This window comes from Ranitomeya variabilis, chromosome 2 (assembly GCF_051348905.1).
Source record: "Ranitomeya variabilis isolate aRanVar5 chromosome 2, aRanVar5.hap1, whole genome shotgun sequence".
NCBI lineage: Eukaryota > Metazoa > Chordata > Amphibia > Anura > Dendrobatidae > Ranitomeya > Ranitomeya variabilis.
The window spans coordinates 1,004,396,687-1,004,421,323 of record NC_135233.1 but is presented as its reverse complement, the minus strand read 5'-3'; the positions used below and the strand labels follow the sequence as shown (position 1 = coordinate 1,004,421,323).

Here is a 24,637-nt window from a genome sequence, read left to right as displayed (position 1 = left end):
CTGTGAACATTGCTGTGCAGTATAGTGAAAAAGCACACATGCACAGAAAGAGGGAGGGTTTCAGGCACTATTAATGGGGAGTATGTGTTTAGGAGAAGTCAAAAGAAAGCTGTTGTGTATACATACATTCAGAGGATATAAAAACTCTACACCTCTGTTTATGTAACAGGTTTTTGTCATGTAAAAAGTCATATTAAGAATTATTCATTTCAGATCATTTTACACCTTTAGGGCTTGTGCAGACAACTATACTTATGGTCCGATTATAGTCAGATTGCATGATTAAGGGTGCGCATGCGCAGACACCTGAAACGAGTTGATGCTGGTAATGTGAATTTGTATCGCTGACTGTGTATGTCCTACGAATTGCTTATGTGAATAAAGAATCACAGTTTGTAGAACTGGAGTCTCTTCATTTTACATTTTCCACATCTTAACAAGACGCTTCAGGGCTACGAACACCCTCAAGTTGCCATCATGGTGAGCTGGATTTTATTTTATCTTTCCTACATCTGTAAGCATAACACCCACTTGTGGATGTTAGGCCCTGATACCACCCTCAAGGAGTCTGTTCCTGACAGTTTGAGCAGACACATGGATGTCTGTGGCCTGTTCAAGGTCATTTTGCAGGACTCTGGCACTGCTCCTCCTGTTCCTCCTTGCACAATAGAGGATGTAGTGGTCCTGCTGCTGAGGTGTTGCTCTCCTATGGCCCCCTCCACATCTCCTGGTACAATGGACTGTCTCCTGGTATCTGCTCCATGCTCTGGATACTGTGTTGACAGACACAGCTATCCTTCTTGCCACAGCTCACATTGATGTGTCATTCTGGATGAGCTGTGCTACCTGAGTAACGTCTGTGGGTTGTAGACACCTCCTCATGCTACTGTGCAGTATAATTAGGGGTGAAATCAATGCCAAAATGCAAAAGTGACCAAAACAGCCAAATAGGATGATTACAGAGAAATGGAGAAATGGTCTGTGGACATCCCCTGCAGAACCACTCCCTTATAGGGGTTGTGTTGCTAATTGCCTATAATTTCAATCTGTCAACTGTTCCATTTGCACCAATGCAGGAGAAATTAATTCATGATCAGTGTTGCTTCATAACTACTGTAGACAGCAGTGGCGTAACTACAAAGTTATGGGCCCCGGTGCGAACTTCCAAATGGGGCCCCCCCCGCCATAAAATTCAATGTAAGCCCCATAGAATACAATGCAGCCCCCCCCTCATAGTATAATGCAGCCCCTCCATACAGGGGCAGTGACAAAGACACGAGCAAATGGTGACGAGGGGGCAGAGGAGAGGGAACAAGGGGGCAAGGAAGACAGGCACTAGGGGACACATGGGGGCTAGGAGGCAGGGGAGAAGGATACAAGGGGTCTAGTGGGCAAGGGAGACTGACACAAGTGGGCAAGGGAGACTGACACAAAGGACACACGGGGACTAGTGGACAAGAGAGACTGGCACACGGGGACACGGACTAGTGGGCAAGGGAGACTGACACACGGGGAATAGTGGGCAAGGGAGACTGATACAAGGGGACTAGTGGGCAATGGAGACTGACACACGGGGACAAGGGACAAGCACAAGGGGACAAGGGAGACAGGCACAAGGGGACACATAGGGACTAGTGAGCAAGAGACTGACACAAGGGGACAAGGGATACAAGCACAAGGGGACACACAGGGACAAGTGGGAAAGGGAGACTGACACACAGGGACTAGTGGGCAAAGGAGACTGACACAAGCACAAGGGGACAAAGGAGACTGACAGAAGCACAAGGGGACATAGGAGACAGGCACATGGGGACACACAGGGACTAATGGGCAAGGGAGACTGGCACACGGGGACACAAGCATAAGGGAGACAGGCTCAAGGGGACACACAGGGACTAATGGGCAAGGGAGACTGGCACACGGGGACAAGGGACACAAGCATAAGGGGACAAGGGAGACAGGCACATGGGGACACACAGGGACTAATGGGCAAGGGAGACTGGCACATGGGGACACAAGCATAAGGGAGACAGGCTCAAGGGGACTCACGGCCCCCTGACCTGCCAGAGCCGCTTGCAGCTGCGACCGTAGTAGTTACGCCGCTGCCTCACACACACACATACTACAGATATCACACACACTACAGATATCACACACACACATCATACTACAGATATCACACACACATCATATTACAGATATCACACACATACTACAGTTATCACACACACACACTACAGATATCACACACACACACAGACATACTACAGATATCACACACACACACATCATACTACAGATATCACACACACACACACACTACAGATAACACACACACACACACACACATACACACACTACAGATATCACACACATACACACACTACAGATATCACACACACACACATCATACTACAGATATCACACACATACTACAGTTATCACACACATACTACAGTTATCACACACACACTACAGATACCACACACACACACACACACACACACACCAGAGATACCAGCTCATATACACAACTCACAATCTCCTCTCTGGTACAGGGGTGGCTGATGTAAACCGGCTGCAGCTCCTCAGCTTCTCCTGACTAAGGCTAGTTTCACACTAGCGTCGGGAACAACCCGTCGCTGTGCGTCGGGCCGACGTTCCCGACGCTAGTGTGGTCTCCGCCGCACAACGGGGGCAGCGGATGCATTTTTCCCACGCATCCGCTGCCCCATTGTGAGGTGCGGGGAAGTGCGGGGAGGTGGGGGCGGAGTTCCGGCCGCGCATGCGCGGTCGGAAAAAGTGGACCGTCGGGAGCAAAAAACGTTACATGTAAGGTTTTTTTCTCCCGACGGTCCACTACCACACGCCCAAGCGTCGCAAAACGGACGCGACGTTTGGCAATGCGTCGCAAATGCGTCGCTAATGTTAGTCTATGACGAAAAAACGTATCCAGCAAGAACTTTTGCTGGATGCGTATTTTCGGCAAAATGACGCATTTGCGGCGTATTGCAGTTAACGCTAGTGTGAAACTAGCCTAAAGCGGCTCTGTCCCGCACCTCCCCCCTGCTCTCGCCTTCTGTCCCGGGGTTATTTTGGCTTTCTCTTAAAGGGAACCTGTCACCCCGTTTTTTCCGTATGAGATAAAAATACTGTTAAATAGGGCCTGAGCTGTGCATTGCAATAGTGTATTTTGTGGACCCTGATTCCCCACCTATGCTGCCGAAATACGTTACCAAAGTAGTCGTTTTCGCCTGTCAATCAGGCTGGTCTGGTCAGATGGGCGTGGTGTCTTCCCCCAGATCTTGCTTAGTTTTCCGTTGGTGGCGTAGTGGTGTGCGCATGCCCAAGTCCAGAATCCACTGCACAGGGGAGTGAAAATAGCGTGATGTGCGACATTTCATTGGTGATCGGTGGGGGCGGCCATCTTCCTTTGGCCGCGCGTGCGCAGAAGCGGCGCTCTGCTGGCCACGGCTTCAGGAAAATGGCCGCAGGATGCCGCGCGTGCCCAGATGGAGATCGCGGCGGCCATTTTCCTGAAGCAGAGATGCGACACCTCGTACACACCCTACTCCGCTCCGTACACCCCCGACTCCGCTCCGTACACCTCGTACACACACAGCTCCGCTCCGTACACCTCGTACACACACGGCTCCGCTCCGTACACCTCGTACACACACGGCTCCGCTCCGTACACCTCGTACACACACGGCTCCGCTCCATACACCTCGTACACACACGGCTCCGCTCCGTACACCTCGTACACACACGGCTCCGCTCCGTACACCTCGTACACACACGGCTCCGCTCCGTACACCTCGTACACACCCGGCTCCGCTCCGTACACCCCCGGCTCCGCTCCGTACACCTCGTACACCCCCGGCTCCGCTCCGTACACCTCGTACACCCCCGGCTCCGCTCCGTACACCTCGTACACACACGGCTCTGCTCCGTACACCTCGTACACACACGGCTCCGCTCCGTACACCTCGTACACACCCGGCTCCGCTCCGTACACCTCATACACACCCGGCTCCGCTCCGTACACCTCATGCACACCCGGCTCTGCTCCGTACACCTCATGCACACCCGGCTCCGCTCCGTACACCTCATACACACCCAGCTCTGCTCCGTACACCTCATACACACCCGGCTCCGCTCCGTACACCTCATACACACCCGGCTCTGCTCTGTACACCTCATACACACCCGGCTCTGCTCTGTACACCTCATACACACCCGGCTCCGCTCCGTACACCTCATGCACACCCGGCTCTGCTCCGTACACCTCATGCACACCCGGCTCTGCTCCGTACACCTCATACACACCCGGCTCCGCTCCGTACACCTCATACACACACTGCTCTGCTACATCCACCCAAACCCCTCCTGACCTCACACAAAAGCTTACCCTCCTCCAGCATGATGACAAACAGCACTGCACTACTGTCCTGCACTACACGGAAGCCCTTGATCATGTGACTCCAACTCCTCCCCTCCTGTGACCTCATCACAGGTCCTGTGCGCACAGAGCAGTGGCAGCTATAGTAGTGGTGTGCGGCTCTCTGCGGTGGAGGGGCTCTGCTGCGGGTCAAGTGCAGTCCCACCCGTGATCGCGAGTGCACGCGCAGCAGGGCCTGTAAGGAAGAATTATTTAAAGGGCCGGCGGCCCATTTTGTAGCTTAGAGTTCTTAGGAGCCCGCCCAGTCTGCTGGACTGGGTGGGCCCCTAAGCACTGCGGGCCCCGTCGCAATTGCGACCCCTGCGACCGCGGTAGTTACGCCCCTGGTAGACAGGTTGATTTCACAAACGTGTGAGTGACTTGGAGTTACATTGTGTTGTTTAAGTGTTCCCCTTATTTAGTGAACAGTGTTTATGCTATATATATATATATATATATATATATATATATATATATATATATATATATATATACACTCACCGGCCACTTTATTAGGTACACCATGCTAGTAACGGGTTGGACCCCCTTTTGCCTTCAGAACTGCCTCAATTCTTCGTGGCATAGATTCAACAAGGTGCTGGAAGCATTCCTCAGAGATTTTGGTCCATATTGACATGATGGCATCACACAGTTGCCGCAGATTTGTCGGCTGCACATCCCAAAGATGCTCCATACAAGGCAGGATGGATCCATGCTTTCATGTTGTTTATGCCAAATTCTGACCCTACCATCTGAATGTCGCAGCAGAAATCGAGACTCATCAGACCAAGCAACGTTTTTCCAATCTTCTACTGTCCAGTTTCGATGAGCTTGTACAAATTGTAGCCTCAGTTTCCTGTTCTTAGCTGAAAGGAGTGGTACCCGGTGTGGTCTTCTGCTGCTGTAGCCCATCTGCCTCAAAGTTCGACGCACTGTGCGTTCAGAGATGCTCTTAGGCCTACCTTGGTTGTAACGGGTGGCGATTTGAGTCACTGTTGCCTTTCTATCAGCTCGAACCAGTCTGCCCATTCTCCTCTGACCTCTGGCATCAACAAGGCATTTCCGCCCACAGAACTGCCGCTCACTGGATTTTTTTTCTTTTTCGGACCATTCTCTGTAAACCCTAGAGATGGTTGTGCGTGAAAATCCCAGTAGATCAGCAGTTTCTGAAATACTCAGACCAGCCCTTCTGGCACCAACAACCATGCCACGTTCAAAGGCACTCAAATCACCTTTCTTCCCCATACTGATGCTCGGTTTGAACTGCAGGAGATTGTCTTGACCATGTCTACATGCCTAAATGCACTGAGTTGCCGCCATGTGATTGGCTGATTAGAAATTAAGTGTTAACAAGAAGTTGGACAGGTGTACCTAATAAAGTGGCCAGTGAGTGTATATATATATATATATACATACACAGAACCTTACAAAAGTATTTGGCCCCCTGGAGGGACGGCCAGGTCTTGGTAGATTTGCAGTGGTATGATACTCTTTCCATTTCAATATGATCGCTTGCACAGTGCTCCTTGGGATGTTTAAAGTTTTGGAAAACATTTTGTGTCCAAATCCGGCTTTAAACTTCTCCACAGCAGTATGATGGACCTGCTTGTTGTGTTCCTTGGTCTTCATGATGCTCTCTGTGCTTCAAACAGAACCCTGAGACTATCACAGAGCAGGTGCATTTATACGGAGACTTGATTACACACAGGCGGATTATATTTATCATCATTAGGCATTTAGGACAACATTGGATCATTCAGAGATCCACAATGAACTTCTGGAGTGAGTTTGCTGCACTGAAAGTAAAGGGGCCGAACAATATTGCACACCCCACTTTTCAGTTTTTGAATCTCCACAAAAAGATAAAATAAGCAATAAATTTCGTTCAACTTCACAATTGTGTTCCACTTGTTGTTGATTCTACACCAAAAATTTACGTTTGGTATCTTTATGTTTGAAGCATGATATGTGGGAAAAGGTTGAAAAGTTCCAGGGGGCTGAATACTTTCGCAAGGCACTGTATATTTATTTATATATATAGCAGCATAAACCATGGGGATGTAAAAATAAACACGGCCCTTTGGGCAGAAACGGGGAAAACAAAACAAAGTACAGTGCTTGTGGTAGTTGGGATCTGTCCGCTCAGGGTTAGCAAAACACACGGTTCAGGTTAGCATGAACACTTCTCTGGACCACACCCTGGGGTGGCGATAAGGTGGACAACCTCCCACCTACTCTATAGTTGTCCACAAAAACCCAGTGCTTAAAATAGCCAATTAATCCCTCTCAACACATAGTGTAATGGAACAAACTTCTTCAGATCACTGAAACTAATAGCTTCAGTGAAACGTATGTCCCCCCCAGCACTTTGCCAATTACTTTGTCACAATTAGTGTTGAGCATTCCGATACCGCAAGTATCGGGTATCGGCCGATACTTGCGGGTATCGGAATTCCGATACCGAGATCCGATACTTTTGTGGTATCGGGTATCGGTATCGAAACAACATTAATGTGTAAAAGAAAGAATTGAAATAAAAAATATTGCTATACTCACCTCTCCGACGCAGCCTGGACCTCACCGAGGGAACCGGCAGCGTTGTTTGCTTAAAATGCGCGCTTTTACTTCCTTCCGTGACGTCACGGCTTGTGATTGGTCGCGTGCCGCCCATGTGGCCGAGACGCGACCAATCACAGCAAGCCGTGACGTAATTTTCAGGTCCTCAATGCCTAATTCTAGGCATTCATGATTTTAAAATTACGTTCCGGCTTGTGATTGGTCGCGTCGCGGTCACATGGGCGACGCGACCAATCACAAGCCGTGACGTCACGGGAGGCAGGAGACGCGCGCATTTTTAAAATTACGTCACGGCTTGTGATTGGTTGCGTGCTGCCCATGTGACCGTGACGCGACCAATCACAGCAAGCCGTGACGTAATTTCAGGTCCTGATGCCTATTTCTGCATTCAGGACCTGAAATTACATCACGGCTTGCTGTGATTGGTCGCGTCGCGGCCACATGGGCGGCACGCGACCAATCACAAGCCGTGACGTCACGGAAGGAAATAAAAGCGCGCATTTTAAGCAAACAACGCTGCCGGTTCCCTCGGAGAGGTGAGTATAGCAATATTTTTTATTTTAATTCTTTATTTTACACATTAATATGGTTCCCAGGGCCTGAAGGAGAGTTTCCTCTCCTTCAGACCCTGGGAACCATCAGGGACACCGTCCGATACTTGAGTCCCATTGACTTGTATTGGTATCGGGTATCGGTATCGGATTAGATCCGATACTTTGCCGGTATCGGCCGATACTTTCCGATACCGATACTTTCAAGTATCGGACGGTATCGCTCAACACTAGTCACAATATAAATAACCCAAAAAAGAGCATGAACCATACCTCCAAAAATCATACATTGATCTAAAGCCGCCAGGCAAAAATGTATATATAACTGAACATGAGTTTCTTAGTGTAACATTCTGATCAGACTGTATGAAGCCCACTGCCACTTCACGACGAATCGGAGCGGAGCCGTGCAGCGGCCACTGTCACATAGGCAATGCACTGGCAGGGCAGATGGCCCGGTGTCTCCAGACCGCGCCACGCCACCAGTACAAAACCACAGCAACAATGGCCACCACACAGCACCAACACCAATTTAAGGAGTCCATATAGCCCCTCTTTTTTTGATGTATAGCATGTTTTCTCCCCCAGTAGAGTAGAGAATTGAAAGTGTTGAACAGCTGCTTAGGGTTGTGAGACAGGGAAGATATGAGAGATGAGAAGTAAGTTTGTTTTGCGGCGGTGAGCGTGGATTTGAAGCTGGCGAGGGACTGCTTGTATGCGATAAAGTGCTCGGCAGTACAGGATCTCTTCCATCTCCGCTCAGCAACCCTAGAAGCCCATCTCAGTTATTTAGTCAGGCTGGTCAGCCAGGGTTGTCTGTTGATTGTACGAGTTTTGCTGTGCACGAGGGGGGCGGCCGAATCGAATGTTGCTGTAATTGTGGTGTTATATAAAGTGGCAGCAGCATCTGTGTCATGTAAGGAAGCTATGTCTGTAAGAGGGAGAAGGGACTCAGAGAGTGAGTGTAAATTGAGGTGTTTGAGATTTCTGCAAGAGTGAGTGAGCTTGTGGAGTGGGGGTCGCGCACTAGGAGAGGAGAGGGAAGAGAATGTCAGTAGGTTGTGGTCAGACAGGGGGAGGGGTGAGTTAGTGAGATTATTAAGGGAACAGAGGTGGGTGAAGATAAGGTCCAGCGTATGGCCATCTTTCTGAGTGGCTGCAGAGGACCATTGAGTGAGGCCAAAGGAGGCAGTCAGTGATAAATGTTTAGAGGCAGGTGAGGTGAAAGTGTCAATGGGGATGTTGAAGTCACCCATGATGATAGTGAGCATGTTAGCAGAAAGGAAATGAAGTAGCCAGGTGGTGAAGTAATACCCCAAAAAATGGAACAGCACAACTTCTTATACTTAGCTTCAGGTGCAATGCCCATAGACCACCCGTCCACCGGTCGTCTTCCAATCAATATACAAAACAAGCAGGCAGCACTCCGTTTTCAGAAAAAATGCAGGACTTTTAATGAACCCACATGTCTCAGCGACGTTTCGGCTCGACTGAGCCTTTCTCAAGCAGTGAGTGTTACATCTTAGTGCATATATATAGGGATATTCTCATCATCCAATTAAGGTGCCATATTATACTTATGTTAACATACATTATTATATAAAGTGCTACTGTGCTTAAGTGTTCATATCAATACTTAGTGATTTATTGTTCTTATCCACAGTTACTTCTGCTTACCCACGAGGAGACATGCTGGTAATGGGGGACATCAGCGTTCTACCTTGCACACTGCGCATATCCCAGTATTTCCTCATACATCACGGCCATGTGAGCGGCTAGGGGCCAATCGGATGCAAAGGGCGGTATTTTGCATCCGGCGCATGCGCTGTAGCGTCTAAAAGCGCCATGTTGTGTGTGGCAACTACACATCAATTCATTATCGCCATCTTGGTTGTGGAACATCCTAATTTTTAGATATTACCACATTATAAAGCTACAGACAGCGGAATTTACACATATATGCGTTTATGCCGCCGATTAGCTTATTATTATATTACTTTAAAGGGAATATTATTTCAATCGGAATAACTCATTCAAGCTCCATATATGCCACACGGACTTTTTTGTGCTTCATCTCGCCTTGACCACCAGAGCAGACCTTATTACAGACCCCCTCCAGTGGTCACACAGTGTCAAGAGGGTGCATTACGCCATTTCTGGCAAAATTGCCTCACCTTATGACCCCTGTATAGCGTTAGCCACATAGTCCCGGCTACCATTTATACCATATCTACACACTCAGGCATGTCATTATTCCATTTGAAAAAAATAGTAGCTTAATATAGTGATACCAGCAAAAATTGTTGATATATAATATTATATTTTATTAATACATTGGCCTCTCTTAACTTCATAATCATGGCTCGTAGACTTTAACAAAAAATACATTTTTTTAAACATTTTTAGCATTTTTCAGCAGAGCGCCTAATATCTCCCCATCCTCGCATATCTCCTAGGGCAGAATCTTGTAGCCAATCATAGGTAGCAGAATGACCTAGGTAAAAACATACATAAAATTAGGAACACAGCCTAACAGATCAGTTCAAAATTATAAAATTATAAAAACAACATATCAGAGCCTTCAACCACATTATAAAGGAATGAAAAACTATTCTTTATACAATTGCATGCATTTTAAAATCTACATTCAATCCTGAGGGTCTAAGTGTATTCAATTTGTAGATCCACATTAATTCCCTTTTCTTCAACACTTGTTCTCTGTCACCACCTCTCCTATTTAATGGCACCCTATCTATAATTCTAAATCTTAAATCTCTTTCAGAGTGATTACAATCAATAAAGTGCTTTGGTACAGGTAGATCAGTTCTCTTTTTTCTGATGGTATATCGGTGCTGGTTCATCCTGACTTTAAATTCACAGGTTGTTTCCCCGATATACCATAGATTGCAGGGACAACTTAAAAGATAAATAACATAGTCCGAGTTGCATGTCAGATAATGTTTAATTGTATACTCCTTTCTTGTTACGGGGTGCTCAAAGGTATCCCCCTTGTCCATATGTGTACAATTCACACAACTAAGGCACGGGAAACAACCGTTTTTACGAGAACCTGTTAGGAACATTTGTCTACTCACCTTGCTGGGGCCTATATCTGATTTGATCAAATAATCTTTTATATTTTTATTCCTTTTGTATGAAAATAGAGGTGGCAATCTCAACTCTTTGATATCCGGCAAGCATTTCCCCAACATCCCCCAATGCTTCGTTATTACATTCGCCACCAACTTACTCTCCTCTCCATATGTGGTGACGAATGGAATACACCTATTTTTATTTTTATCCTTCTCTCTCATATCCTTCTGTATGAGTTCAGTTCGGCTTTTTTGTAATACCTTCCTCTTAGTCATTTCCAGCAGATTTCTAGGGTAACCTCTATTCATGAATTTCTTAACCATCAAGTCTACCGCCATATCTAGATTTTCTTCCTTTTTAACAATGCGCCTTACTCTCAGCATCTGACTTAGCGGAATGGATCTTATCATAGACCGTGGATGTTGACTATCAAATACTAGTAGATTGTTTTTATCCGTATTTTTTACGAAAAGTGTAGTACTCAATTCTCCCTTATCTAGACTGGCTAATACATCAAGAAACTGAATACTTTCCTCAGACATAACCAATGTGAATTTAATGGTGTCATTAATAGTGTTCAAATATTCATGAAAATTCTCCAGTTCACTCTGAGACCCTGTCCACAGGAGGAAGACATCATCTATGTATCTCCACCACACCAAAACATGTCGGAAGTGGTGAGACACATAGATGAGGTCCTCCTCCAGGACTTCCATGACCAGATTCGCGTACGCGGGGGCCATATTGGCCCCCATAGCAGTCCCACGTCTTTGCATATAAAACGCTACTATTTTTTTCAAATGGAATAATGACATGTCTGAGTGTGTAGATATGGTATAAATGGTAGCCGGGACTATGTGGCTAACGCTATACAGAGGTCATAAGGTGAGGCAATTTTGCCAGAAATGGCGTAATGCACCCTCTTGACACTGTGTGACCACTGGAGGGGGTCTGTAATAAGGTCTGCTCTGGTGGTCAAGGCGAGATGAAGCACAAAAAAGTCCGTGTGGCATATATGGAGCTTGAATGAGTTATTCTGATTGAAATAATATTCCCTTTAAAGTAATATAATAATAAGCTAATCGGCGGCATAAACGCATATATGTGTAAATTCCGCTGTCTGTAGCTTTATAATGTGGTAATATCTAAAAATTAGGATGTTCCACAACCAAGATGGCGATAATGAATTGATGTGTAGTTGCCACACACAACATGGCGCTTTTAGACGCTACAGCGCATGCGCCGGATGCAAAATACCGCCCTTTGCATCCGATTGGCCCCTAGCCGCTCACATGGCCGTGATGTATGAGGAAATACTGGGATATGCGCAGTGTGCAAGGTAGAACGCTGATGTCCCCCATTACCAGCATGTCTCCTCGTGGGTAAGCAGAAGTAACTGTGGATAAGAACAATAAATCACTAAGTATTGATATGAACACTTAAGCACAGTAGCACTTTATATAATAATGTATGTTAACATAAGTATAATATGGCACCTTAATTGGATGATGAGAATATCCCTATATATATGCACTAAGATGTAACACTCACTGCTTGAGAAAGGCTCAGTCGAGCCAAAACGTCGCTGAGACATGTGGGTTCATTAAAAGTCCTGCATTTTTTCTGAAAACGGAGTGCTGCCTGCTTTTTTTGTATATCAGGTGGTGAAGTAGTCGAGAAAGGTGGAGATGGCTAGTTTTGGGGGGCGGTAGATGTCAGCCAGCTGGAGGTTGGAGGGGGTATGGATGCGGAAGGAGTGCACCTCAAACAAGGGAAATGTAGCGGAGGGTAGTAGTGGAATGTTGCCATTTAGGCTGGTAGACATGGATGATTTCTGCTGATAATTGAAGACAGCCATCTCTTGGTACTAGGTCCCCAGCCACCACTTTTTCTCCCGGTGTTGCGTCCCTTCCTTGTACCAAAAAAAAATCTAAAATATTGTACCCATAAATAAATACAGCTCTGGCAAAAATTAAGAGACCACCACATCAAAACCCTGTCATGGGCAGCCCAATCTCCAGACCTGAACCCCATTGAAAACCTCCGGAATGTAATCAAGAGGATGATGGATAGTCACAAGCCATCAGACAAAGAAGAACTGCTTCAATTTTTGCACCAGAAGCAGTGTGAAAGACTGGTGGAAAGCATGCCAAGCCGCATGAAAGCTGTGATTAAAAATCATGGTTATTCCACAAAAATATTGATTTCTGAACTCTTCCTGAGTTAAAACATTAGTATCGTTGTTTCTATATGATTATTAACTTGTTTTCTTTGCATTATTTGAGGTCTCAAAGCACTTTTTGTTTTAATTTTTGACCACTTTTCTTTTTCAGAAAAAAATACTAAATTTATTGCTTGGAAATTTGGAGACATGTTGTCAGAAGTTTATAGAATAAAAGAACACTTTACATTTTACTCAAAAATATACCTATACAAAAGAAAAATCAGACAAACAACATTTTGCAGTGGTGTCTTAATTTTTACCAGAGCTGTATTTGTATGAAAAAAATAAACAAAAAGTACATATATTTGGCATCACCGCATCCAGAATGACCTGACCTATAAAACTGTCCCACTAGTTAACCTTTTTAGTAAACACCATAAAAAATAAATAAAAAACAAGGCAGTAAACAATGCTTTATAATCATACCACCAAACAAAAAGTGGAATAAAACGAAATAAAAAGGGCAACACGGTGGCTCAGTGGTTAGCACTGTAGCTTTGCAGCGCTGGAGTCCTGGGTTCAAATCCCACCAAGGACAACATCTGCAAAGAGTTTGTATGTTCTCCCCGTGTTTGCGTGGGTTTCCTCCGGGTTCTCCGGTTTCCTCCTACATTCCAAAGACATACTGATAAGGAAATTAGATTGTGAGCCCCATCGGGGACAGCGATGATAATGTGTGCAAACTGTAAAGCGCTGTGGAATATGTTAGCGCTATATAAAGATTATTATTATTTATTATTAAGGATATTAATAAACATGGTACTGCTGAAAATGTCTTTTTGTCCCGCAAAAAAACTCATCATACAGCTCCATCAGCAGAAAAATAAAAATGTTATAGCTCTAAGAATAAAACGATGCAAAACTAATTGTGATAAAACTGCCTTATCAATTTTACCACACGCGGAATGACATAACCCCCCCAAAAAAGAAAATGTACATTCTGCCTCTCAAAAATCAGAATAGAAATGTCTGAAAATGGTACCAATAAAAATGTCAACTCGTCCCGCAAAAAACAGGGCATCACATGACTCTGTCTGCCAAAATATGGAAAATTGCAGCTCTCAAAATAAGGTGATGCAAGAAACTAGTTTTTACATTAAAATGCATCTTTTAGTGCGTGACAGCAGCCAAACGTAGAAACCCGCTATAAATCTGGTATCACTGTAATCGCACCGACCTGAAGAATAAATTCGCCTAACCACTTATACCGCATGAGGAGCATCATAAAAAATAAATAAAAGTAATACTTCACCTGCTGTTCATTTTTTCATGCTGCCTCCCAAAGATCGCAGTAAGGCTCAGCGCATATTTCTCCTACGCTCTGCGCTGAGCGCTTACACCGGGGTTTCCGTGTAAACCTCTGAAATACGTGATTTAGATGGAACCACTGGAAGAAAATTCTCTATAATGAGGCAGATGGCCTGTGATCCGGCAGTGTCGGCCTTTTTAGAATTGCATAGAATTGCTGTCAGCCACAATTTTATGCATTTATGAAAAGAAGGACACCACTGAACAGAGGCCAGATGGAGTCCAGAGTAACTCTGCTGCCTCATTATAGTGAATGGATCCCTTGGAGGTTTCATCTTAATCATGACACTCAGAGATTTAGATGGAAACCCCAAAATAAGTGCTCAGTGTAGAGCGCAGGATAAATGTGATCCCAAATGTTATCTAAAATGTTCTCCCAAAAAAGCTTCAACTCAATTCACAATGAACGCAAGTCCCCACTCAGGTCTGTAATCTGTTAATGGATAAATAGGGGGCTTCCACGTTACTTGCAGTAGAAAAGCTTTGGAAAAGCGATATGGCTCCTCACCCTTCAAAAGAAATTCAGCAAATTCTCGGCTCCCAAATCCAAATGCCTCAACCCTTCTGAGTCCCACAGTGTAGCTAAACCACATATAGCATCCACATGTTTGGCATTTCTGTAGTGATGAGAGCCCACCTATCTTACAGGGGCATGTCTCCAGAAGCAAGGGCTGGGCATAACGTACTGGTGACTGCAACGTACTGGTTACTACAGTGAATTGGTCATTACAATGTCAGTTTGCAATTTCCACTCGTCAACATTCATTGCTGCTTGTTTCTGAAAAATACCCATGGAGTCAAAATCGGCACTACACCTGTTGATAAATTCCCAAAATGGAATAATTTCCATAATGGCGTCACTTGAGGGGGAATTCTGTTCTTCTAGCAATTAGGGGCTCTGTACATGGAGTCCTCAAACTGTTCTAGGAAAATCGTGAGGAAGCAAATAGCGCTCTGTTCCTCCTGAGTCTCTCCGTATGGCTAAGTAGTATTGTACAGCCACATATGGGGTATTGCCACGTTCAGTAGAAAATGTGGTACAAATTATGGTGCTATTTTTACCCACTTCTTGTGTGAAAAAGTAAAATCTAGTGCTAAAACAATATTTTGGTGGTAAAAATGTAGTTATTTTTTCCTCACTGCCACTGTTATAAAATTCTGTGACACACCCGTGTTATCAATATGATCACTGCACCCCTATGTGAATTCATTGAGAGGTATAGTTTGTAAAATGGGGTCACTTATGGGGGGTTAGCTGTTCTGGCACATCATGGGCTCTTCCATTGGGTCATGGCACCTGCAAACAATAACAGTAAAATATGGTACTCCTTGCCTTCTGAGCTCTTCACTGTGCCTGAAAAATATTTCCCGATTACATGTAGGGTGTTGGTGCACTCATGAAAAAATGGATCTCAGTTTGTTGTAAACAATGTCCTATTAGCTTTTAGAAAAATTAAAAACTTTTAGCGGAAGAAATGTAACTATTCTTTCTTCACCACTCAATGGTATAAAATTCTGTGAGGCACATGTGGTGTCAACATGATCAATGGACCCCTAGATAAATTAATTGAGCAGTATAGTTTGTAAAATGACATTTAGGGGGTTTCTGTTGTTCTGCACCTTAGGGGCTCTGCCAAGCGTGACATGGCACCCTCAAACCATTCCAGCAAAATCTGAACTCCAATATGGCGCCTCTTCTCTTCTGAGCTTTGCACTGTGCCTTAAAAGTAGTAGTCCCCGCACATATGTGGTATCGGCGTACTCAGGAGAAATTGCACAACTAATTGTATGGTGCAATTTCTCCTGTTACCCTTATGAAAATGCAAAATTTGGGGCTAATATAACATTTTTGTGGGGAAAATGTGATTTTATTATTTTCACGGTCCAGCGGTATGAACTTCTGTGAAGCACCTCGAGGTTCAAGGTGCTCACCACACATCTAAATACATTCTATGTGTGGTTTAGTTTCCAAAATGGGTTACTTATGGGGGGTTTCTACTGTTTAGGCACATCAGGGGGCCTCCAAATGGGACATGACATCCGCTAATGATTTTAGGAAAATTTTACATTCAAAAAGTCAAATGACGTTCCTTCCCTTCTGAGCCCTGCAGTGTGACCAAACAGTAGTTTTCTCCCTCAAATGGAGTATCGGCGTACTCAGGAGAAATTGAACTACAAATTATATGGTGCAATTTCTCTTGTTTCTCTTGTGAAAATGCAAAATTTGGGGCTAAAATAACATTTTTGTGGGGAAAATGTGATTTTATTATTTTCACAGAACAACTTTATAAACTTTTGTGAAGCACCTGGGGGTTCAAGGTCCTGCTCACTACATTTCTTGAGGTGTCTAGTTTCCCAAATTGGGTCACTTGTGGGGGGTTTCCACTGTTTAGGCACATCAGGGGCTCTCCAAATGGAATATGGTGACTGCTAATGATTCCAGGAAATTTTACATTCAAAAAGTCAAATGGTGCTCCTTTCCTTCCGAGCTCTGCTGTGCACCCAAACAGTAGTTTTCTCCCAAATGTTGGGGTCCATTTTTTGAGGTTACCCTTGCAAAAATAAAAAAAAATTGGATCTGAAGTAAATTTTTTGTGAAAAAAAGGTAAATGTTTATTTTTTCCCACATTCCCACAATCACCAGGATCCGTTAAAGCATTCCAGAGTTTTAACTACATAAAGTGACAGTGGTCAGAATTGTAAAAATTGGCCTGGTTATTAACGTGCAAACCACCTTTGTGGGTAGAGGGGTTAAAGTGCAATATGTCACGAGAAAACAATGTCAGAATCACTTGGATCCGTTGAAGCGTTCCAGAGTAATAACCTCATAAAGGGACAGTGGTCAGAATTGTAAAAATTAGCCTGGTTATTAACATGCAAACCACCCTTGGGGGTAAAGGGGTTAAGTTTTTCTTGTGTACATTTCTTTGGTATATAACCCTACAAAAACGTTTTCAAAATGTTATCGTTATTATATTGATCACCCATAAACTATTCCTTGGTCTGAAATACATTTCCTTGGTATAAAACCCTAACAAAACTTGATCAAAATTTATCTGTACCATAGGGTATTACATCTTCTTGGGTACACACAGTTGCTATATAAGCCTCAAAGAACATATTTCAGATTTATATTTATCATATTGCTCACTCATGGGATATTACATTTTCTTAAATACATTTCGCTGATACAAAAGGCTCAAAAAACTTGTTCAAAATTTATTGGTATTATATTGCTCATCTATAGACTGTTCCATGGTATGGAGTATATTTCGTTGGTATAAAAGCCTCAAAAAACTTGGAAAAAAATGTATCAGTATTATATTGCTCACCCATAGGGTATTACATCTTCTTGGGTACATTTAGTTGCTATATAAGCCTCAAAGAACGTGCTCCAAATTTATCTTTATCATATTGCTCACTCATGGGATATTTAATTTTCTTAAGTACATTTCGTTGATATAAAAGGCTTAAAAAACTTGTTCAAAATGTATCGGTATTATATTTCTCATCTATAGACTATTATGTGGTATGGATTACATTTCGTTGGTATAAAAGCCTCAAAAACTTGGTAAAATATTTATCAGTATTATATTGATCACCCATAGGGTATTACATATTCTTGGGTACATTTAGATGATATAAAAGGCTCAAAAACTTGTTCAAAATTCATCATATTTCTTATCCATATCGTATTACATTTTTATATAGTCTGAGTTCGGGGTTTGTGCATGGATACTAGGTATTCGGTACAGTTACAGTGTTCGGTTTGCTCATCACTAATTGTTGAAACAAAGCTAATCTTTGGGATCTTCAAAAACGCAGCAAAAAATGCATAAAGAAAATCAGCAAAAAAGCCAGCAAAACCTGATTTTTGTCTCTAGCTTTTTTTTTTTACTGACAAGTAGGGTTGAGCGAAACGGGTCGGCCATTTTCAGAAGTCGACGACTTTTGACCCCTGTGTGGCGTCGGCCATGAGGTCGGCGATCTTCTGAATCCGATATGTTTGCAATATCGGGAATCGGTATCGGAATCCATATTTACGTGTAAAATAAAGAATCAAAATAAAAAATATTGATATACTCACCCTCGGACGCGCCCTGGTACTAACTGGCAGCCTTCCTTCCTAAGAATGAGCGCGTGAATGACCTGCGGTGACGTCGCGGCTTGTGATTGGTCGCGTGAGCGGTCACATGGGCGGTCACGCGACCAATCACAAGCCGCGACGTCATCTAAGGCCCTTCACGCGCTCATTCTTAGGAAGGAAGGCTGCCGGAAAGAAGCAGGGCGCGTCCGAGGGTGAGTATATACCTAATAGGAATATACTCACCCTCGGACGTGCCCTGCTTCTTTCTGGCAGCCTTCCTTCCTAAGAATGAGCGCGTGAAGGGCCTTAGATGACGTTGCGGCTTGTGATTGGTCGCGTGACCGCCCATGTGACCGCTCACGCGACCAATCACAAGCCGCGACGTCACCGCAGGTCATTCACACGCTCATTCTTAGGAAGGAAGGCTGCCGGTTAGTACCAGGGCGCGTCCGAGGGTGAGTATATCAATATTTTTTATTTTTTATTCTTTATTTTACACATTAATATGGATCCCAGGGCCTGAAGGAGTTTCCTCTCCTTCAGACCCTGGGAACCATAGTATCCCATTGCACTGCATTGGGTTTCGTGTTTCGGCCGACCCCGACCCCGACTTTTTTATAGGATCGGCCGATTTCACTCGACCCGACTTTTGAGAAAGTCGGGTTTCGTGAAACCCGACCCGATCCTATAAAAATAAAAGTCGCTCAACCCTACTGACAAGAGATCAGGTTTTGGCTGAAGAAAAAAAAGCTGCAAAAAAGCAATGTGTGAACATAGTCTTAGGATGTTATCAGTCTGGAATAGCAAAGGGAGCTGCCAGCAGTGGCTATTGATGATTTGCCAAAGTGCATTCAGCGTGGCAGAAAATGTGGACAATCACTAATATCCTAATTTTATTTGTTGTACATGCTACTTTACATTGTAAAGGCTTGTGCTTCCTGTTACTTGTAATTATTGAATATTTTTCCACATTTGTAGTTATTAATTCCACTGCCCCAGATTTTTGCCTAATAGCTTCACCCTATATCTCTTCATAAACATATGGTAACTATTATGTGTTAATAGTTGTGTTATCATTGTGGTATATATTTTTCTTAACACTAGATGGTAGCCCGATTCCCGATTCTAACGCATTGGGTATTCTAGAATATGCATGTCCATGTAGTATATTGCCCAGTGACGTAGTATAAAGCACAAAGCCACGTAATATATTGCACAGCGACGTAGTATACACTATGTTCCAAATTATTATGCAAATGACATTTTTCTCGGATTTTCCTAAATGGTCAGTGCAAATGACAGTCAGTCTAATAAAAGCCATCACCCGTTAGAGTATACATCGAATTTTATTGAAGAAACCTCCCAATGATAACAGTATAATCTCCAAAATGAATAAAAACTCAAAATGCACTGTTCCAAATTATTAGGCACAGTAGAATTTCTAAACATTTGATATGTTTTAAAGAACTGAAAATGCTCATTTGTGGAATTTGCAGCATTAGGAGGTCACATTCACTGAACAAAAAAGCTATTTAACTCCAAAACATCCTAACAGGCCAAGTTACATGTTAACATAGGAGCCCTTCATTGATATCACCTTCACAATTCTTGCATCCATTAACTTGTGAGTTTATGGAGAGTTTCTGCTTGTATTTCTTTGCATGAAGTCAGAATAGCCTCCCAGATCTGATGTTTTGATGTGAACTGCCTCCCACCCTCATAGATCTTTTGTTTGATGATACTCCAAAGGTTCTCTATAGGGTTGAGGTCAGGGGAAGATGGTGGCCACACCATGAGTTTATCTCCTTTTATGCCCATAGCAGCCAGTTACTCAGAGGTCTTCATTTTCATGCATGAAGATGATTTTGTTCCTGAAGGCACGTTTCTGCTTTTTAGACCGTGGAAGAAAGTTGTCAGTCAGAAACTCTATTTACTTTGCTGAGGTCATTTTCACACCTTCAGGAACCTTAAAGGGCCCTACCAGCTGGTTCCCCATGATTCCAACCCAAAACATGACTCCTCCACCTCCTTGCTGATGTCGCAGCCTTGTTGGGACATGGTGGCCATCCACCAACCATCCACTACTCCATCCATCTGGACCGTCCAGAGTTGCTCAACACTCATCAGTAAACAAGACTGTTTGAAAATTAGTCTTCATGTATGTCAGGGCCCACTGCAACCGTTTCTGCTTGTGAACACTGTTTAGGAGTGGCCGAATAGTAGGTTTATGCACCACAGCAAGCCTTTGAAGGATCCTACACCTTGAGGTTCGAGGGACTCCAGACGCACCAGCAGCTTCAAATAACGGTTTGCTGCTTTGTAATGGTATTTTGGCAGCTGCTCTCTTAATCCAATGAATTTGTCTGCCAGAAAACTTCCTCATTATGCTTTTATTTGCATGAACTCTGTCTGTGCTCTGTTTCAGTCACAAATCTCATCAGAGTATGATGATCACTCTTAAGTTTTTGTGAAATATTTAATTTGTTCATACCTTGTCCAAGGCATTGCACTATTTAACGCTTTTCAGCAGCAGAGAGATCCTTTTTATTTCCCATATTGCTTGAAACCTGTGACCTGCATAATAATGTGGAACATCATTTTTGAGCAGTTTTCCTTTAATTAGAATCACATGGAAAACTAATTATCACATGTGTTTAAGATTGATTTCAGTGATTCATTGAGCCCTGAGACACAATACCATCCACGAGTTTATTTGAAAAACAAAACAGTTAAATCTTTAAGACACTTAAATCCAATTTGCATAATAATTTGGAACACAGTGTACAGCACAGAGCCACGTAGTATATTGGCCAGTCACGTAGTATATTGCCCAGCCACGTATGTCACAGGTTAAAAAATAAAAAATAAACATATACTCACCTTCCAATGGCCCCTTGTAGTTCTGTCGCCTGTGTGCGGTGCAGGCAGCAGCTTCCGGTCCCAGGGTGTGATGACGTCGCGGTCACATGACCATGATGTCATGGCAGGTCCTTCTCGCGCAGGCGTGCAGGACCTGTGATGATGTTGCAGTCACATGACTGTGACGTCATGGCAGGTCCTTCTCGCATACCATCCTTGCCACCGGAACCTGCCGCTTGCATGGAGTGGTCACCGGAGCGTCGTGAGGAGCGGGAAAGGCGGCGGAATGTGAGTATATAATGATTTTTTTTTTTTTAATTATTTTTAACATTAGATGTTTTTACTATTGACGCTGCATAGGCAGCATCAATAGTAAAAACTTAGTCACACAGGGTTAATTGTGGCGGTAACGGAGTGAGTTACCCGCGGCATAACGCAGACCATTACCGCTGGCATTAACCTTGTGTGAGCGGTGACTGCGGGGAGTATGGAGCGGGCGCCGGGCACTGACTGCAGGGGAGTAGGGAGGGACTAATCGGATTGTGGCCGTCGCTGATTGGCCACGGCAGCCATGACAAGCAGCTGGCGAGACCAATCAGCGACTTGGATTCCATGACAGACAGAGGCCGCGACCAATGAATATCCGTGACAGACAGAAAGAAAGACAGGTAGATAGAAAGACGGAAGTGACCCTTAGACAATTATATAGTAGATTAGACTTTTATATACAATTGTTCTCTCACCTTTCTGACTCGCTGCTTTTCAACACTTGCCAGGTCAAAAATAATACTATTGTTATTAGTAAAAGGACACCGAAGATTTTCAGATGCTGACTGTTACTATGAGCAAACCTGAAAGACAAACCAAAATGTATTAATGTCCATAGTGTGCATACCCAGGATCCAGCTTACAACAGTTGGAGGCAAACCCTTTTGTTGCACATACCCCTCTCTTTGGCATGCCTTACCTGGATTAATCAAAGAGACTAAAGAAAAATATCAAGCCTGCCCATTACATCGGACATTATCAAAACTAATTTATTCCTTCGACCGCTTTCTGAGTCCATTGTTAGGAAAGTGCATTATAAATGTTTGTTTGTATTAAGCCCTTTTTATCCCACATTTATAACAAGGCTTCTCTGTTAAAGGGGTATACCCATCTCCAAGATCCTACCCAAATATGTAGTATGTGTAAGATTAATTATATTAGCAAAAATACATCCATTTAGAAATGTAGTATAGTTCTTCTGATTCGCTATGTCGCTTAGGATCTTGGAGCTGGGAATACCCCTTTAACTTTACTCTACACTTTTGAAACAATAGTGCAAATGCCGGTAAGATATAAGGAGAAGTGGTACATCTGTAAGTATCATTTAAATGCCTAAATTCTTTAGCCAATATTTATTTATGGGATAATTAAAGCTGTCGTGACATTGTGCTGTCCGTGTGCCAACAGACTGCGCAGAGATAGTGACCTGATCAATAGTCAGTCAATGTGTTATTACATATTAGCTATTATCTGTGTGGCTCTCCATGCATGTGTTGTGACTGTCACACAGCCGTGACACATGCAGCTGTGGCGCCGATCAGCTGATCAGCCGGCGTGATCAAGGAAGCCGGTTTCCCTCTGCAGCTTTTTCGGTAAGCGCTATAGCTTGCCAAATAAGAGGGATCCTGAACAAATTCATTGAACTTTTGTTACCCCACTATTTAAATGGCCAAGGACTCTGTGCAGAGCTGATTGTTGAGGTCCACTGGAAAATAATTGCCCTGAGGAGTGAAGAATAGAAGTGAGTGTACTGTACCTCTGACTTCACAAGAAATTCGGTCAAAGTTTGGTAAATGATCAAGTTTCTACTAATCCTTTTGTTAGGATTTTGTTTAGAATAGTGGTGCTGTTTGATGAGCAGGGGGGACATTTTTGATGAGGGGGTGGGGAGAGATTAGAGTAGCGGCGGACTGTATTTTTTTTTAACTTAATGTGTGGAGATTTCAGCAATAAATCACGGTGCAGAAGCCATCCACAATGTCCAGACCCAAGGGCTGTCATTGGCTGCTGAAGTCATATGTCCCTCTCCATGTTAAAAACGGATATGTTATTTTTGCACTATTTTGTCAGTGTAACAGCGCACAGAGGCTGCTCCTGCAAGTAGTCAGATACTAGTTCAGATAGATAGGATCCAAATCTTTTGTGCTAATAGTGTGGTCACATTTCAGATTCTAAATCCTTTCTATTAATAGTGAGGTCCAGACACACTACCTCAGCTAATACATACTGATTATTAATTTAGTGACAGGTGACTGACAGGTCTGGGCCTAGGGTTGTGAAACAGCTGGTTAAAAGAGGGGAAGGGTACATCCAATGTAAGTGGGAAAAGCGAGGTCATGGTGGAAGTGGGAATAGGTTTGGTGTTCAACGTGTATGTGAGTTGGGTAGTAATGTTACTGAAGGCTCTACTGAACAAACAGCGTCTCGTCCTATACAAAGACCACTGGCAACATCTGTTACTGGACTGGCTACTCAACTCCCTTTCTTTGGCAGCCGCACAGCGGTACGCCTTGTAGATGAAGGCTGTATCAAGTGGCCTCTCCTCTTCCTCCACCACCTTAACATCACACACAGTACAGTCCTCAGAGCTGGCACCCCAAATACCCTTGTTTCCCCCGCGTCACAACTCTCCAACCACCCAACTGACTTTGGGGAACTACAAGTGGGCACAGTCTGCAGAGCTCTTCACTCATTCTATTCCATGGGCATTTTTAAAAACTGAAGCAAATTTCTAGCACACTTTGTTTAAAACTTTGACTCCCAAGCTATAATCATGAGAACTGCCTTGGTAAAGACGTGTTTTATGTGTTTTATTGATGTTTGTCAGTACAGCGGGCTCTATGACCAAGACATGTATATGGATATCTATTTAAGCCCCAGAATTTTTCCCAGAAGTGAATCCTAAAGATTCATGTATAGCTTTTCCATAAATGTTGTGTTATTTCTGCAGTAAGTGCATGGATCTCTGAAAATGTCATTCAGATTAATGCTGTAGCTACCCATATAACGATTCTGCTGTGTGATCATATGATGATAAGGATTTAATACATTTACCTGAGTCTTGTTTTCCAGTTATGTGCCATAACAGTATCCTTAGAAAATTTCAGTTCCTCTTATGCTTGTTGTTGTCTCTCAGAAAAATTGAGTGACCTTTATATTATCTTTTGAACTTTATTCTTATATCTCCATGTACCTTCCTTTGGATCACTCCACCCTTTTACTGTCAGATAGAAGATTACACCTTGTCATAATGCCATTATCACTGACCAACCAAGACGTCAATATTAAAATTAATGAGTAACTTCTCTACATGGACCAGCAGTTGAAATGTAATATACACCTATACTGAATATTTCACTGTTGATGAATTGTCAATAAACAGAAGCTCATAAATTCTTATTATATAAATATATATGAATTCGTAGCTGCCATACTATGAAGGCCTGGCA

The 24,637-nt window shown here is 43.6% G+C and overlaps 1 protein-coding gene across 1 annotated transcript in view; it reads right to left on the bottom strand.

The window, feature by feature from the left end:
* Positions 1–24,384, bottom strand: part of LOC143808494 (galactose-3-O-sulfotransferase 2-like) — a 41,783-nt gene extending 17,399 nt beyond the window's left edge. The window contains exons 1-2 of the mRNA XM_077291221.1: positions 24,243–24,384; positions 21,884–21,991 (exon numbers count right to left, since the gene is read on the bottom strand). Of these exons, the coding sequence (XP_077147336.1) occupies positions 21,884–21,991; positions 24,243–24,271 (137 nt within the window). The 5' untranslated portion in view covers positions 24,272–24,384. The remainder of the gene's footprint in view (positions 1–21,883; positions 21,992–24,242) is intronic.
* Positions 24,385–24,637: the final 253 nt, after the last annotated feature.